We start from the raw sequence: 17,773 nt of genomic DNA, 5'->3' as shown, positions 1-17,773 counted from the left end.
TCTTTTACACAAATGAAAGTATATTGCACATCTGTTACACAAATTGTTCTTTAATTATGAACATACTTAATATCTGAAAGTTTTGCAGTTTTCTCAGCCCTTCACATGCAGTATCTCACTGTACTATCTCATAATACCCTTTAGGCTCCCTGTGGTGTACTATCTCATAATACCCTTTAGGCTCCCTGTGGTGAGTCTCTCTAGTTCACAGAAGGAATCTGACTCACGGAGAAGTTTCTGTGTCCTGTTCTCAGAATCATGGAGTCTGTCCCGGAGCCCAGCTGTGTCACTTCAATGCCTCACTCTTAACTCTTTTGTTCAAATACCTTTTAAATAATTGTTTGATTTTTTACTTTATTCTGTGCTTATTTGGGATGGTTTTCTGTATGTTGGTTTTAACAACATTTCATGATTCTCTTTTTAGACCAAAGCTGATAAAAACTTCAGAACTGAATATTATGAAGATCATATTCAAGTATTCAAACAAGTTGTCCAAGAGAAGACATCAAATTTTAATGCAGATATCACTTTAAAATTCACACCCACTGAAGCAATTGAACAGTTCAAAAGTAAACCTCAGGAAACTGTCAAAAAGGATCTCTCAGGTCTTATAAATGCTGAGGGTAAATTTCGATTTGCATATTCCAAAAATGAAACTTACCAACTGTTCTTGTCACATTCTTCAAAGAAGGTAAGGCCAAACACTTAATACAGAGTATGATGGGATATTTTTCAAAATAGCCAAACTCCCTCTTTTTTATTTTTTAATATATGGGTTTTGCTTTATCTTTAAAGTTTGTTTATTTTTATTTAGAGAGAGAGCAAACAAACAGGGGAGGGGCAGACAGAGAGTGAGAGAGAGAGAATCCCAGGCAAGCTCTACACTGACACTGATGTGGGACTCAAATTCACAAACCATGAGATCATGACCTGAACCAAAATCAAGAGTCGATGCTTAATTCATGAAGCCACCCAGGCATCCCCCAAAACTCCCTCTTTTAAGTGTTTGGAGCACATACAGCTCATTGGAAGGAGAGAGAAAAAACTAATGGTAATAATAATCAACAAATCCTCAAATATGTAGCTAGAAGTTCAGGAAGAAGAATGTTAACTGGAGAACTGGATAAGATCTGTAATAGTATAAATGGGTGAGATGTTTGGTGGTGATGAACAGAGAACAAGCGTATTTAGAATACAGAGCATACCTTTGGACTGAGATTGTGATAATAGATTGTTCAATTTATACTACCTTCAGAATTACCATAAAGAATCATACTGAGGAATTTTGGTAATTCACTGCCATGTTTTACGCTGATGGCTATTTACATACTACAAAGTGTCTCTAAAGAAAGAATGGCATGAAATTGTACACATAGCATATGAAACTTGTCTGCTTCTTTTGTAATCACACCTTTGATTTGAAGCTTTGCAAATGGGTTTGTTTTTAATATTTAATCCTAATTTAGAATTTTGTTCCATCACCTTTGAAATAAATATAGAATATACTTTCTGTAATCAGTATGATACTGGTAAAATGCTCATTCTTCCTTTTCTGACTACACAGTTCCTTATTTAGATACCCTCTCCTACTTTAAAAATCGTAATTCACTCTTAGTACTTATGCTCAATCATATAGTTGTTTTGTATGGGTCTGTCCATTGTCTCTATATTAACACGCATACCCATCCAAAGTATGCCATTGGAAAATCCTTTAAATCATGCATCAAATACTTAATGTGGATTTCCTATGTGACCAGGTGCTGTTCTAGGTACTTAGGATACATTTGTGAACCAAACTAGAAAAGATTCTTGTCCTCATGGAACTGAAAGTTCAGCACAGAGAGATAGAGAAAATCAGAGTAAGCACAAAACAGCAAGTACATAGTACTTAAAAAGCGTTAAGTGCTATGCAATAAAGTGGAAAGTAGAGTTACAGAAGGGAAATCAGGAGTGCTGGGAAAATGGCAATAGTAAAAAGAAAGCTCAAAGAAATCTGCGCAAAGATTTGAAGGAGAGGAAATAACCAAATAGTCATATTTGGGATGAAGTACCTGGCAAAAAGAACTGCTAGAGACAAGCCTGTAAGGTGGGAACTTATCTGTTCATTGGGCTAGGGTGAACCAGAAGGAGAACAAGTTAGAAATATTACCCTGAACCAGATCATCAAATTTAGCTTTTTCTCTGAGTGACATGAGAGGTCACTAGAATTTTGTTTTGAATAGAAGATTGACATACTCTAACATATTTTAAATGAGAAGAAACATGAAAGTTAAGAGCAAGATTTGTTGACAGCTATTGTAAGAATCTGGGTGAGTGACGACAGACACAAGTGTAGAGTCAAGCATGAATCTAAGGTTTTACACCTGAACAACCGGAAAGATGAACTTGCTACCAAATGAGATAGATGGGGCACCTGGGTGGCTCAGTCAGTTAAGTGTCCAATTCTTGATTTGGCTCTGGTCATGATCTTACAGTTCGTGAGATTGAGCCGCATGTAGGGCTCTGTGCTGACAGCATGGAGCCTGCTGGGGATTTTCTCTCTTTCCCCCTCTCTCTCAAAATAAATGAATAAAATTTTTGTTAAAAAAAAAAGACTAAACTCAAGAAACATCAAAAGAAAGAGAAAGAAGCAGTAGAGGACAGCAAGATGTATCAGGTATAATGCCCTAAAACCTCACTTCTCAAAGTGTGGTCCATGGATCAGCAACATCAGCATCACTGGGAAGTTAGAACCTCAGCTTCTAACCCAGACCTGAATCAGAACTGCATTTTAACAAGATTCTACAGGTGATGTGTTCGCACTTTACAGCTTGAAAAGAACTGCCCTAGAAGATAAGGAATATAACTATCAAAAAGAAAGGAGTAATTAACTGTGCCAAATGTGATAATATGTCAAAGAAGAGGGACTAAATAACTGCTACTGGCTTTAGCATTGTGAAGGTCATTGGTGACCTTAACAAGAGAAGTTTTGTTGAAGTAGTGAGGAGAGCTGAATGACTGGATTAGATTTTAAGAGAAAATGGGGAGAAGGAATTGAAAACAGCAAATCATCAGACGAGTGAGGCCAAGAGATTTTGTTTTTAGTACTCTAGCACGAAAGCAACAACTTTACGTTTGGATGGAAATGATTTAAGATCTATCTCTAAAATAAGTGGATCCAAAGAATAGAACATCTTTCTGACAAGTTACACTCCTAATTTTAGCAACAATGGAAAGGAATCCAAATATGCTTTATGTATCCTTGAGACTCCACTAAGAATTATTATGGAGTTCTCCTCAGGAGAACTCATATGATTTATTGTATACGGAGTAAGTTTCTTTAAGATTTTTGTTGAAGACTGAATCACCAACGATCACATGAAGTTAAGTCATACTGTGTGAACAACTGTGCTTCCAGAACACAGAAAGTTTGGTGTGATGTTCGTATATACCAAGATATACTTTTAAAAAATAATAATATGTTTTAAACTTCTGTGCAATCAACATGTGTTAACCACTACTATAGGAGAAGAACCTTAAATGAACCATCTACAAAATCATAGGTGTCCATTATAGTTTAGTTTTGGCTGGGACAGTCTATGGCTTACTCTTGGAAATTTAAGCCATCATCTCTGGGAATGGTTAACTCTTTACCTATTTAGGTCTCATGTCTTAAAATATTGTCTATCTTATTACCAAAAATTGAGTGGGGTATCTGGGTGGCTCAGTAAGTTAAGCATCTAACTATTGATTTCCACCCAGGTCATGGTAGCAGGGTTCATGATATCAAGCCCTGTGGCGGGCTCTATGCTGCCAACATGGAACCTACTTGAGATTCTCTCCCTCTCTCTTGGTCTCTGTCTGTCTCTCTCTCTTAGGATAAATAAATAAACTTAAAAAAAAATTTAAACTACATAGTAGAAGGAGCAGGGAGACCTGAGACCTAGGTTTATAGTACCAATCACTGCCAGTCTATTTTTGTGATCTGAGGCAAATAACCTGACACCTTTGGATCAGAATTTGCTCATCTGCAAAATGAGAAGATTGGGCTCCATCTGTAAGGTCCACCTTTTCTTTCATTGCCAACATTCTAAAATCAACTTAATGAGGTATAATTTACAAGCAATAACATGCAAACATTTTAAGTCTCCATGAGTTTTGACCATTGTATGTATTCAGCTGTGTAACCACCTCCTCATACAAGATGTAGAACATTTCCGTCACCTCAAGAAAATTCCCTCATGCCCATTTTCAGTCACTCCCTTACCGCCTGAGAGACAAGCACTCCAGATTTCTCTGACCGTAGCTTAATTTCACCTGTTCTAGAACTTCATGTAAGTGAAATCATACCGCACATACTCTTTTGCGCTTGGCTTCTTTCATTCGGCGTAATATTTTTTTAGATTTACTTATATTGTTGCATGTAGTGTTTTCCTTTTTATTGCTAAGTAGTGCTCCTTTGTGTAAACATAACACAATTTTTCAATTCTTCTGTTGGTGGACATTGGGGTTGTTTCCAGTTTTAAGCTATTCTGACTAAAGCTGCTATAAAAGTCCTGTATGGATCTTTCTGTGGTCTATTTTCTCATTCACTTTAGGTCAATATGTAGAAGTGCAATTACTGGCCATAGGGTAAATGTGTGTTTACATTTATAAGAAACTGCTAAACAGTTTTTCCAGAGCGAATAGACCATTCTACATTCCCACCAGCAGTGACTGAGAATCCCAGAGCTACACATTTTCATCAACGGTTGGGACTAATGGTATTCTGAGTTTGCCACCTTACTGGGTTAAAGTATCCATGGTCACTAAAAAGAATTGTTAATTATTGCCTGGGGAAATTCTAGATTTTGTGATTTTTAAATTTGAAACAATGGCTGCTTCTTTTCTTCTGCTCCACAACACAGGAAAAAGTGTTCCTGCATGTGAAAGGGGTAGTTCATCTGGGAAGATTTACAATGAGAAGTCGGGATGTCATGCTGACAACAACTTTCTTGGATGACTTAAAAGCTCTGCCAACTACCTATGAAAAGGGGGAATATTTTGCATTTTTGGAAACCTATGGAACCCACTACAGTAGCTCTGGGTCTCTAGGAGGATTCTACGAACTAATATACATTTTGGATAAAGCAAACATGAAAGAGAAAGGTATACCTAGAAATAGAGCTCTTACGTCTAACGCTATTTTAGCCAATCCTTATTCCTATTGCGAACCTCTTTCAATGATTAAAGGCTTTAAAATAAAGTCCTATAATCTGCTTCTTTGAGAGAATTCTCTCCTTGCCCTTTGGCATCAAAACCCTGTTAAACAGCAAACAGCAAATTGACTTCTCCCTCAAACACAATGACTTGGTCATGAACTACTCAGCAGCACTACTGAGAAATGCACAAAATTCTACTGCAACTTAATATCAGTTGGTGATGCTGCTTTTAGTGAAATACTACTTAAAAACTGGAAAAAGTTTAAGAGACATAATTTACATAATCTATTTCTTAATTAATAAATGGATTCAATTATGTGTTGACAATAATTTTCCAAGGGACTTTTCAGCAAGGAAGGAAAATATTGTTTTAAATTGTCTCTTAGGGAGGATGGACAAAGTAATGTTAAGATATAAGTCTAATGTCATGAGGCAAAGGCAGAAAATTAGTTTCATCTCATATTATGACAAGTTTAATCAGATGGTGGTAGTAGAATTCAGTCCATGTTGGGTAGATGTCTGACCACGCTCAAAATTATGGGAAAGAAGGCCATGGTTGATCAGCAATGTCTGCCAGGTATCTAGGAAAGACCTATGTCCTACATAATTACCATACTGGCCCAAAGGTTTCATCTAGGCCTTTTAAGACTAAAGTACGTGCAAAATGACTGTGTTAATAAGTTTTAATTACTCATTTTGTGAGCAGTTATGGCTAGTTATAATATTCCTTAAAGAGGAGATAGATGCCAGAGTAAATCTCTTTTCTCTGCTTTCAAAAGTGTGTCTCTTAGGGAGAGAAGAGTTGCCAAAAACCATTGCTATGGCTCTTTCCTTTAGTCTCTGTCTGTGTCAAGTGAAGAATGGGATATGGCTCTGAGCTTAAAGCTTGACACTGTCTGCACAGTTGGTAAACACTTTATAGATGAAACAAACATGAATAGCCACAACTAATTGCTCTTGATGCCTCATTCTAGTCTTGAGCAGGTAGAGGGACTGCCAGGAGAAATGGAATACGAAGTTGTTTGACTTTTACTGCCTCACAGGGCTATATCCTGTGAGAAAGCATAATGAAGTCTGCCTGGTTGGCTATTCTGATAGATAGTGTGCATGGGCAAGTGGCACAATAAGACTGTGTCTTGAGGGACTTGAAAATCAGAAGAGAAAGGCTCAGCAAGAGTGATCAAAACAGAAGGAACACTTCAGGCTAAGAGTTGCCTTGGTGAAAAAGTTCCATGAAGTACAATCTTTAATCTTGGATAACTAAGACCTGCCCACTTAAATTTACTTACCATCTGGCCTTACTAGACAAGGATCATTAGGTCAATCCTAGTATCTTTGAAAAGTAAGTCATCTTTCTCACTTCTTCAGTGGCAATACCTGAGGACCAAACCATGTCCTACACCTAGATCTGGGATGTCCACATCCTGTCTGGACATGAAGAGGTCCACAGCTGAGGCAGAGAATCTAAGCTCATAGGGATCACTAAGATATTTTCATGCCCATCTTCGGAATCAATGTCTTTATGCTTCTCAGGTTAAAGTTGGAAATCTAGTATTCTGGATTCCTTGCAAGGTCTTCCATTTTTATCCTCCTTCTTCCTTTCTGGGGAAAGCCACTTGATATTTCTCAAGTTCTCACTATTTGTGGGCACACAAAAAATATTTGCTGAATAAATGAATGGTTAAGTGTCCCCAGGTCCCTACTTCTAAATTTCACTATGAAATTCTGGGATTAACTTCACTTCTCCCTTTCCTCTTTCATAAAGCATTTTAGTGTGTGTGTGTGTGTGTGTGTGTGTGTGTGATCTGAAATGATAAATAAGAGTGACAACTGACATGCTCAATGAACTGAGGCAGTTTGCCCTTGTAATACAATAATTATTCTCTCTTTTAACTAAATAATAAGTGATATACTTTAATTAAATATTAGGATTTTTCTTCCTAGTAACTGTAACATCCACACACTATGGTGAGTCAGTTTCCAAAACTAATATCTACTAAGTAGCATTTATAGGACTAAAACAAAGTTGTCATGTGTATAATCCATCTGCTCAAAGCAAGGAACTCGCTACCTTAATAATGAACAGGGTCTTCCAAAGAGGAATAGGAGATGTTGATGCATCCCATGACCAAATTAAGAAGTCAATACAGAGAAGTGCTTAATAACCAGACAACTCTGGTTCAAATACTAACTTGGCTAACTGCGGGATTCCATTGTCAGGTTACTTATCTGCTCTGTCATTCCATGTCATCTTCTGTAAAATGAAGATAATAGAACTTAACTTGAAACGTCAGTGTGAGAATTACACTAATTAATGCATACAAAATGCTTAGAATGATGTTGGGCATATGATAAGCATTCAATATATGTTAGACATCAAAGTCTCCGTTCCATGATGTTAGAAGTAAAGGACTTTACTATACCTGCCCTATTCTGAGTGATGTCTCTTTTAAACAAGAAGTAAATTTATATGGCCTTTGTTATTAAGTTGACAAGCAAATTCAAAAGGAGGCCACTAGATTCTAATATGAGGACAGAGTGGGTCAGATATGACCTCGCATTTGAGTTCAGTAACAATATCTAGGAATTCAAGTATGTTTCTTACAAAATAGCACAATTGAAATTTATTTATTGAAAAAATTTGGACATTATTTAATGACCTTCAACTAAATACATTAAACAGGTGTTGAACTAAGGGACGTACAGAGATGTCTCGGATTTAATTTGGAAGGTACGCTGAATGTTGGAGCTGAAATCACAGGAAATATTAATAAAAACGATTGTTTAAAGAGGGGTGAAGGTAGAACTGGTAAGTATGGCCTAACTCACTAGTTTAAAAAAAAAAGGAGGAGGTGTCATCAATGAGCCCTACCCTGTCACTATGAACCCTCTTTATTGTCTAGCCTCTTCATTAAACAAACAAACAAGCAAACAAACAAAAAACCTTAGAGTTATTTAGACTTTTATTTTTATAGTAGTATAAACACAAGTAACCCATGGACATGTATTCATTGGAAACACCATTGTGCAGGCCACACAGTGTGCAGCTCTGGGCAAGGCACTTACACTACAGTCTTTGTAGATTTGTGTATTTATCCTGGCAATGGTAAAAGGTCAATGGTAGAAAATATCTTCAGCAAAAATCTCCTTTTATCCCTCTAATTTTTACAAAGTCTCTGAACGGGCTAGGTCATACTGTATGTGACCATGAAGAACGGAGAAGACCAAAACCATTTCCTTAACTCAGCCTTCCACCTGACTCAAAACCCCTAACCTCACCTTTGTCCAATGAGCCAAAAGGTACAAACTTCCACTTAGAAGATAAATAAGCGCTAGAGATGTAATGTATGACCTAATGACAATAGCTAAGCATGTGATATATTGGAAAGTTGCGAAGAGAGCAGAAACCAAAAGCTTTCAGCCCAGGTAAAGGTAAATTTTTTGTAACTGTACAAGGTGATGCATGTGGTAAATATTTTGCAGTATACATGTACGGCAAAGCATTCTCTTGTAGACCTTAAACTTTTATGGTGTTTCAATTATATCTCAATAAAACTGGGGAGAAAAAAACCCAACCCATCCTTAACATTCAATCAGTGCATAGCCTTTTTAAAAGCATAAATATCTTTAGTATAAATATGGCTTGTGTTGTTAACACTTAGCAGATTTATAAGTATGAGGTAGTACTGGGGTGCTCAATTTACTATAATCAGAAATACCTGACAATATTTTCAGACATATAAATGCTTGCAACTTTTCTTTAGAGAAGCAGATGATAGCGAGTAGGCAGAGAGAGGAAAGCCTCCTATTTTGAAAAGCATACCAACTACTAGCATGTGGCCATAATTGGAAACCACTGATGCGTGCAAAAAAAGTTGAATTTGCCATAAAAGTCCTAATTTCAATATTTGACCCTCAGGTTAGACTTAGTCTAATCACTCCACCTCTCTGAGTCTGTTTTCTCATCTATAAAAATGAGAAAGGAGAAATAAAAACCTTCTTGAAATTCTTTTCCAGCTCAAATAATTTACAATTCTGGAAGATTCACAAAGGTGTGTTAAAAGTAGTTTAGTCTGGAGAGAGAAACTGAAGAAGAGATGGGTAGGAATTTGAAATGGAAAAAAATTTTGATTTTTTTTTACACTCTTTGCTTTTTTTAATATGAGTTAGTTTAAAGAAAACTTATAGAAAATGTAATTATGAAGTCTGAAAACAAAAATTTCTAGTATATCTCAAAGGTTATGTTTAGTTCTCGTGTATGCATGGGCATAAGTGATGAATTTGGAATCATCAATGTATCTGAATCATCACACTTTTTTTAAAAGACAATTGAAGTCTACAATTGGTTACTAATAAAAATTGCTCTTGCATATTTTGGGTGAAAAAATTATATAAGTAAAATTCAATAGATATACTGGTCTACAATTTTTGAAAGGATTCAATAAATGTTGATCAAACGTCAGAGAATTCTAAATGCTTCACTTATATCCTCTTTCTCTTCTCAGTTAACATCACTAGTGATGACCTCATAGATGATGTTATTTCACTCATAAGAGGAGGAACCTCAAAATACGCATATGAGCTGAAAGAGAAGCTTCTCAAAGGAGCCAAAGTGGTTAATCTGGCTGACTTTGTAAATTGGGCCACTTCCTTAAATGACGCCCCAGTGTTCATAAGTCAAAAAGTAAGGAATGTTTATTTTCAAATAGACGACTTTAAAATTTTCTTATTAAATGTAACTGTTGGTTCAGATGAACAGTTAACTTCATCTGAAAGAGATGTGAGCATTAGAATGCACTCCTATCTCATCCCTGGAAAGAAGCGTTACATAGAGGCAAGGGATGACATGTGGCATCATACCACCCCAGGATAAGTTCGGGTCTCTGTCCTTCTCTAAATGTGTAAAGTTTTCTGACCTCTGCAGCACTAACTTATCCAGGGCTTCATGTTTATTTTGAGGATTTAAAGAGACTGCTTGTAGGTCACCTGGGTGATTCAGTTGGTTAAGCATCTGACTTCAGCTCAGGTCATGATCTCATAGGTTTTGGGTTCGAGCCCTGTGTGTCTCCCTCTCTCTCTGCCTTTCCCTGCTCATTCTCTGCCTCTCTCTGTCTCAAAAATAAATTAAAAAAAAAGAATGGAAAAAAAGATTGCCTGCAGTACAGACTGGCACAAAATAGGTGCCCAGGAGTTGTTAGTTCCCTTCCATCTACCCTTTTTTGTCCCTTGCCATCAGGTGGCATCATATCACCACTTCCCGCACAAGAGAATCTTTAAGGGCCTTCATGAAAGGAAAGTTCATAGGTCTCAGAAAATAAGACCAAGAGTGAGCAGTTCTTATGATCCAGAAATTCTTTCTTTTTTGTATCTTGATTACTGGCTTGAGTTTATAAACCCATTAGTTCTTATTTCTAGGGGAAATACACTGCACTGTCGTAAAGATATAAATGTCAGTGTCATTTAGCCCCATCACTCTTCTCCCCAAACTAACTAAAAAGGTAAGTGTTTTCCTCTATTCCTTATTTGTTTTCCTATTTCCCTTTATAGCTTTCAGTTTTCCCTGTGTGTTTCACAATTTTCCCTCTGGTCAAAGTATCTTTGACTGACCTCAATTTCAGTTTGATTGACTTGAGTTACAGTCATGTCGGCATTTTGTTAGGACTAGATACTGGAGATTTTTGTTCCTCCATCTCATTTTACTGTCTTTGAAGAGTGAGTGAAGCCACCAAAACTATCTCATTTATGTGAAAGAAAGAACCCAGAAACTGGGGAATTGTAGTCTTTTCCCTTTAGATTGTAGAAATCTAGCCATTCATAGATGTGCTAACATGTCTATGAAACTTCAAATACTTTGCCCCACAGGTAGGGCAAAAAGGGAGAACAAGTTGGCGAAATTAGCTTGTCTGTATGTGAAATTAAAGCCAGAAGAGACACTCTTTGTTTTATTATGTTTAAATAATATTTAAATTCATTATTTAGAACTCAATAAAAATAAATCTGTCAGAAAATCTTAAATGAAAAAAGAATTAGTTTGGGAAGATGTTTACATCCAGAAGGACACTTAAATTGTCTTGTCCTCTCATCTCTAAATTCACCTGTCCTTGTATGGATCCAGGCTGGTGTCCTGAGATCTTAACCATAGTCCAGTATGTTCTAGAGCCAATTTAAAGAATCTCAAGTGAATAAAGCATCTTCTGAAGATTTACTACTAGATTTACCAGAATTATTGAAAGACCTTCATCAACTCTATGGGACAGTCCTTCTGGCTGGCAGCAAAATGTAGTTTATCCTATTTTCAAGGGCAACTATTGACCCCTAGATATTTGTTTATTTATTTATTTGTTTGTTTGTTTATAGAAAGTGGGGGGAGGGGCAGAGGGCAAGGGACACAGAGAATTTCAAGCAGGTTCCACACCCAGCATAGACCCTGACCCAGGGCTCAGTCTCATGACCATGAAATCATAACCTGAGCTAAAATCAAGACTCAGACACAACCAACTGAACCACCCAAGTGCCCTGATCTCCAGATGCTTAGATTAGTAGGCATTCCATCTAAAATACCTGTGTAAGTTTCCTTCTTCATACATGGGAAGTCTGGACTTTTTGGATCAATATTCTACGTAAGAAAATGGCAACTATAGTGAGTCACTCAGGAACCACTTTTAAAAATTCATCTTCTTGTAACTAAAGTTCAGAAAATGGTAAAATTTTGTGTTTCTTTTTGACTTGGCTTTTATTCCCTAAAGAGATGTGAGATATAGTATAGTTTGATACTGAAATAGGTTCCAAGTTATTTCAATTTTATAAATCCAGTAGAAGTGGACGTTTTTTTGGTTAATTAGAAGCTATTCCATGAGGTAATTAAACAATCTACAATCACTAACTAATTCTTTGGTAAATTGAAGCATTCTATTGTCTATAGATGACATGTTCAAACAGCAGGGATGGTCTTAATAACTGATCCGTCTATTTAACTATTCAAAGAATTGGTGAAACCTCATCCCACCCACACTCCGCACCACACTAAACTATTAACTCGCTTATGTTTAATCCTCTGAGCAAATTAAATCCATTATCTAGATACTAATGTTGCAAACAATTTATCTTGGAGAAAACATTGGAGACTTCTATTACTCTAAAGAATCTTACAGAGATTTTCTAGGTAAAACAGTTATATACAACATAACATGACACAACATAACAGCATGATTTAATATATTTTTCCACACTAAACTATGAAAAAATAAAATAAAACATAAAGTAACTATGGCCATGCTCTATGAAGAAGAACCTCATGGCTCTGACTCTCCATTTGTCTCTATGCTTCAGTAGATTAAACCTCTTCTTGAGGAATGTGTTGACCCAGTCCAAGAATTTTTTCTCCGCCCTTCTTCATGCAGAGGAGATAGAGCCTCACTTTCAGTATTCACTTTTGTCAGCTTCAACTTTCATGGAAATATATTATTTCTATTTCCAGCTGTCCTGAATGTTAACAGAGCAGTTCTAAATTTTATCTCAACAGAATAGCTGAACTTTGGTTTCTTCTTAAGCTTACCGCTACAAACTAGTTATAAAAATGTCAGCTGAGGAAATTACATTTATTAATGATTGCCTGAGAGACATAAAGTTTATTATTTCCTCTAGAGCAATAGCAGTAGAAATCAGTACAGCTAGCATGTAGCAAATTGGCTTCCTGTAAAGTTTTGTTTTGGCATTATAAAAGCAAAGTTATATAACCCACTGCTTTATTTACTAAAAGGATGTTACATAATACAATGTCTTCTTTATGAGAACTCATGGGAGATATTACTCTTTAATCTCAGTCTCATGGATCATTTTGTTTCTCTTTTGAATCATGTAAATATTTTTTTAATTGTTTTACATGTATTTATTTTTGAGAGAGAGAGAGCACAAGTAAATATTTCTTATATGTATGTGACCATTAAATTCAGTAGTCTTACTCAGGGTGCTAGGAAATATCCCCATATTTGTGACTCACCTCATGCCAGTAGGTCAGTCCTCCTAGTATGAATTGTGTGTTGCTTTTGCCTTCATCTTGCCTTTTCGATCCTCTGCCCTCCCTTTTTTGTTTCCCTCAACCAATCTTCCGCACCTGCGTGTCAAGCTATATTAAGCACATTCTGCAGCAACGTAGGTAATAACGAAGCATTTGCCTACCATTTTTGTTATACGGTGCAACTGTTCACAGGGAGGCACCGGATGTTAAAGAGCATAAGTATTTCAAGGACCTGCAGTACCTCTGCCCTGTGTTGTCCTCATTAAGGTTATAAAGATGTAGTGAAAAGCAGTCCTAACTCACTTGTATAGGGATAAAAATAACACTCAGATGGGGCACCTGGGTGTCTCAGTAGGTTAAGCATCCAACTCTTGTTTTCAGCTCAAGTCATGATCTCACAGTTTGTGGGCTCAAGACCCACATAGGGCTCTGTGCTGACAATGCAGGAGTCTGCTTGGGATTCTCTAAATAAGTAAATAAATAAACTTTAGAAAATAAATAAACTTTGGGAAAAAACCACTCACACTATCAACAAACTACATCTGGTACATAATTTAAATTGGAAGCCTATAAGAAACCTCGATGTACTTCATTTTATTCATTATTTTTTAAATATACTTCATTTTTTTAAATGTTTTATTTATTTCTAGGAGAGAGAGAGAGAGAGAGACAGCGTGAGGAGGGGAGGGTCAGAGAGAGAGGGAGACACAGACTGAAACATGCTTCAGGCTCTGAGCTGGCAGTCAGCACAGAGCCCTACGCGGGGCTCGAACCCACGAACCGCGAGATCATGACCTAAGCGAAAGTCGGACGCTCAACCGACTAAGCCACCCAGGCGCCCCAAATATACTTCATTTTTTTAACTGTATTTCAATTTATTTGTAAGTTAACATGTTTCATGTTTCACGACAGATTAGATCCACTGAAAATATATCTACGAGTAGTAGAAAGATACAATTAGCTAGTGTAGGAGAAAAAAGAGAACCGTTTTCTTAATTAAGAAAGCCAAAGTTTATCAGAAAAAGATGTGGTTCTTCAGGAACACTGCACCAAGCGCGTTTTCATTGTTTTTCATCTTCTTGTGGGAGTTTTGCCTCCAGGGTTTGAGGCTCCTCTGAAATTATGGTCATTACATGACCTTCCTCTTTATCTCTTTGAACACTTGTTTATGCATTTCATCCACACTGTAGTTTCTCCATGACCCTCTATTCCTGTATCTTAGATTATCTGGCCTTGACTTTCTTTTAAAGGGTAAAACAAGATAAATGTCATTTCCTAAAAATCAAAATAACTCTGCCACATGCTTATGTTGCTCATGCCAATATGGCAATGTTACTAAGAGGCTACTTCTTCCAAATAAATATGATATAGTTAGAATCTAAATCCTGTATACTAATTCATAAAAGAATTTGCTGGTGAACATTTGCGTTGACTAATAGAAGTTCTTGGTATATTCTGGATATGAGCCTAGTCTCACTTAAAGGTATTATGAATGTTGGGTTTTTTTTTTTTCACTTGAGGACTTACACCCTTCAATGGTATTTTTTGTAACAGATATTCTCCTTTTTACTTTTTATTTTGAGATAATTTTAGATTGACTGTAAAATGGCGTAAATAGTACAGACAGTAAACCTGTAAAAATAACACAGAGTTCACATGCACTCTATAGCAGACAGCCCCGATGTTAACAACTTACGTAACCATCGTAAACTAATCTAAATAAGAAAATTACATTGTCTAACCTACAGGCCCTATTTAAAATTCACCAGTTTTGGGGCGCCTGGGTGGCTCAGTCGGTTAAACGTCCGTCTTCGGCTCAGGTGGTGATCTCACGGTTCATGGATTCAAGCCCCACGTCCGGCTCTGTGCTGACAGCTAGCTCAGAGCCTGGAGCTTGCTTCAGATTCTGTCTCTCTCTCTGACCCTCCCCTGATCTCTCTCTCTCTCTCTCTCTTTCAGAAATAAATAAAACATTTAAATAATTAAAAATAAATAAATAAAAATAAAATAAAATTCACCAATTTTCCCCCTAATATCTTGTCTCTGTTCTAAGATCCAATTAAGCACCCACAATGCAACTAGTTGTAATGTCCCCTTAGTCTCCTCGATTCTGGGACAGTTTCTCAGACTTTTTTCATTTTTCATGACCTCAACATTTTTTGATGAATCAGCTATTATGTCAAATGTCCCTCAGTTTAGGCTTAGAGAAGATTGAGGTTATGCATTTGGAAAGACTACCACATAAGTGATGTAGTATCCTTCTCAGTATATCATATCTGAAATTATAATGTTGGTGTTATTTTATTTTGACATAATCAAATATATATTTCCTTTCCTTATAGTTAGTGATGTTGTGTCCTATTTAAAATATTTCTCTACTTCAAGGTCTTGAAGATGCTCTCCTATATATTTTCTTGCAGAAGCTTTATTGTTTTGCTTTTACTTTTTGATCTACAATCCAACCAGATTTGGGTTTTTTTGTGAGTGATATAACCTTTGAGGACACCTTTTTAAAAATCTCCTATGAATATCTCATTGTCCAAGAACAATTCCTATCATTGATTGTATCTACTAAAATCAAATATCAGTCTACTTAGAAAGTGCTATGACTTTTTACTTAGATGATTTTTAAGACCTACTCCATTATCTTTGTTTTTTAGTAGTTTTACTCTGATATGCTTATGTGTGTAAAGAAAAAATTATAACCTTGCTTTTCATTAACAAGGTACCTTTATGTCTTTCACTGGCTTGTTATACTCTCAGCCATTAGTTCTTCAAATATTGCTTCTTAAACATTCTCTCCTTCTGGGACTCAAATTATGTGGATCTTTAACTTCTTGCCATATCCATTTTATTATTATTACTTTAGAGAGAGAGTGGGAGAGAGGGGCAGAGGAAGAGAGAGAGAGAGAGAGAGAAAGGGACGGAGAGAGAGAGAGAGAGAGGGAGAGGGAGAGAGAATCTTAAGCAGGCTTCATGCCCATCATGGAGCCCAATGTGGGGCTTGATCCCATGTTCTTGGGATCATGACCTGAGTCAAAATCAAGAGTCAGATGCTCAACTGACTGAGCCACCCAGGTGCCCCTTCTCACCTTGTCTTTTATGTTTCCTACCCTCTTTCTGGATTTCCCAGTCTTCTACCACTTTGTACATCACTGTCAGTGTTTTCACCTTACCTATATTCTAGCTCATTAACTTTGCTTCTGTTGTGTCACAGCTTCTATTTAGCCAGTCCATTAACTGACATATTAAAATATCAACTTACTGTTTTTAATTTTTTTAACATTTATTCATTTTTGAGAGACAGAGAGAGAGAGAGAGAGAGCACATGAATGGGGGAAGGGCAGAGAGAGAGGGAGACACAGGATCTGAAGCAGGCTCCAGGCTCTGACCTGTCAGCACAGAGCCCGATGTGGGGCTCAAACCCACCAACCATGAGGTCATGACCTAGGCAGAAGTTGACGCTTAACCGACTGAGCCACCCAGGTACCCGTAATATCAATTTACAATATTTTTGTTTATTTTTTCCAAATCCTCTGTTTTAAAAAGTAACTTCCAGTTTCCTGCTAAAATTGTTGATCTTCTCCCTTATGCCCCTGCCCGCGTAAACGTAGCTCTTCAAAAGTCTGTTCGGTAAGTCAAATCTTGTCATCCTCACAGCTCTGCTTAAGTTTCTAGCGTTCCTACTGATTCTCATTCATCTCACCTTGTCTCCTTGTGTACCTAGTTATTTTTATTGGGGGCTGAATATTATACTTTAAAATTTGTTCTAGGAGTAGCATGAGGCCTGGGATGATTTTTTTTTCTTGCAAAGAAAACATATGTTTACATCTGGAAAGCTTCTGGGGTTACAATGATTCAAGATTGTTTTAATGCAAACCAGACTGCAGTCTCTGCAGAGCTACCCCACTTTCAGTTCCCTGTCACTTCCGGGACTGTAGTGCTCTCGGTCCCAACCCAAAGCATGGCTTGTTTTCCTTTGCTGTCCCTGAATGCCGACCTTTTTCCCCCAGCCCAGTGATGTGCTCCTTTACCTCAGCCCCTCTGAGGCCTGTTTCCAAATGAGGAAATGTGTCAAAAGGGGCCGTGGCCCAATAAAACCAGGCTCACCTCCCCGAACCTCCACCTTCTCCCAGCACTTAGCCCAATATGTATTACCTCGTTAGTTCTCCAGAGCCTTCGAGCAGATTTTTAATTTTGGTTTTTTGGGGGTTTTTTTTGGTTTTATTTTTCGTTGTCCTCAGAGGAAAAAAGTTCAGTTGACATTATTTAATCCATCATTACCCATATGCAATGTGTTTCTTTATCTCCTCTCTCTTGAGTCTTTGGATTCCAGTTATAAATTTGTAGCCTCCTGCTTCAACGTGCTGCACCACCCAAGGGCCTCCATTTTTAATGATTTATTTACTCAAACAAGTCTTTAAAGTCACACAATTGAATTTGCTTATATAGATACTTTCTATATATGTTGTGGCTTCTCCACCATAAGAACTTTTTTAAAATTTGTTGTTTTTGTTTTAGAGAGAGAGAGAGAGAGAGAGTGAGTGGGGGAGTGGGGCAGAGGTAGAGAGAGAGA

At 37.0% G+C, this 17,773-nt stretch overlaps 1 protein-coding gene across 1 annotated transcript in view; it reads left to right on the top strand.

Moving 5' to 3' along the window:
• The window catches only part of C9 (complement C9), a 50,392-nt gene that overhangs the window by 29,834 nt on the left and 2,785 nt on the right, over positions 1-17,773 (top strand). Inside the window, exons 6-9 of the mRNA XM_039244288.1 lie at positions 425-691; positions 4,887-5,127; positions 7,864-7,989; positions 9,686-9,864. Coding sequence (XP_039100219.1) covers positions 425-691; positions 4,887-5,127; positions 7,864-7,989; positions 9,686-9,864 — 813 coding nt within the window. The remainder of the gene's footprint in view (positions 1-424; positions 692-4,886; positions 5,128-7,863; positions 7,990-9,685; positions 9,865-17,773) is intronic.

This window comes from Hyaena hyaena, unplaced genomic scaffold, assembly GCF_003009895.1.
Source record: "Hyaena hyaena isolate Hyena2069 unplaced genomic scaffold, ASM300989v1 scaffold_236, whole genome shotgun sequence".
NCBI lineage: Eukaryota > Metazoa > Chordata > Mammalia > Carnivora > Hyaenidae > Hyaena > Hyaena hyaena.
This window is presented reverse-complemented; position numbering and strand designations above follow the sequence as displayed.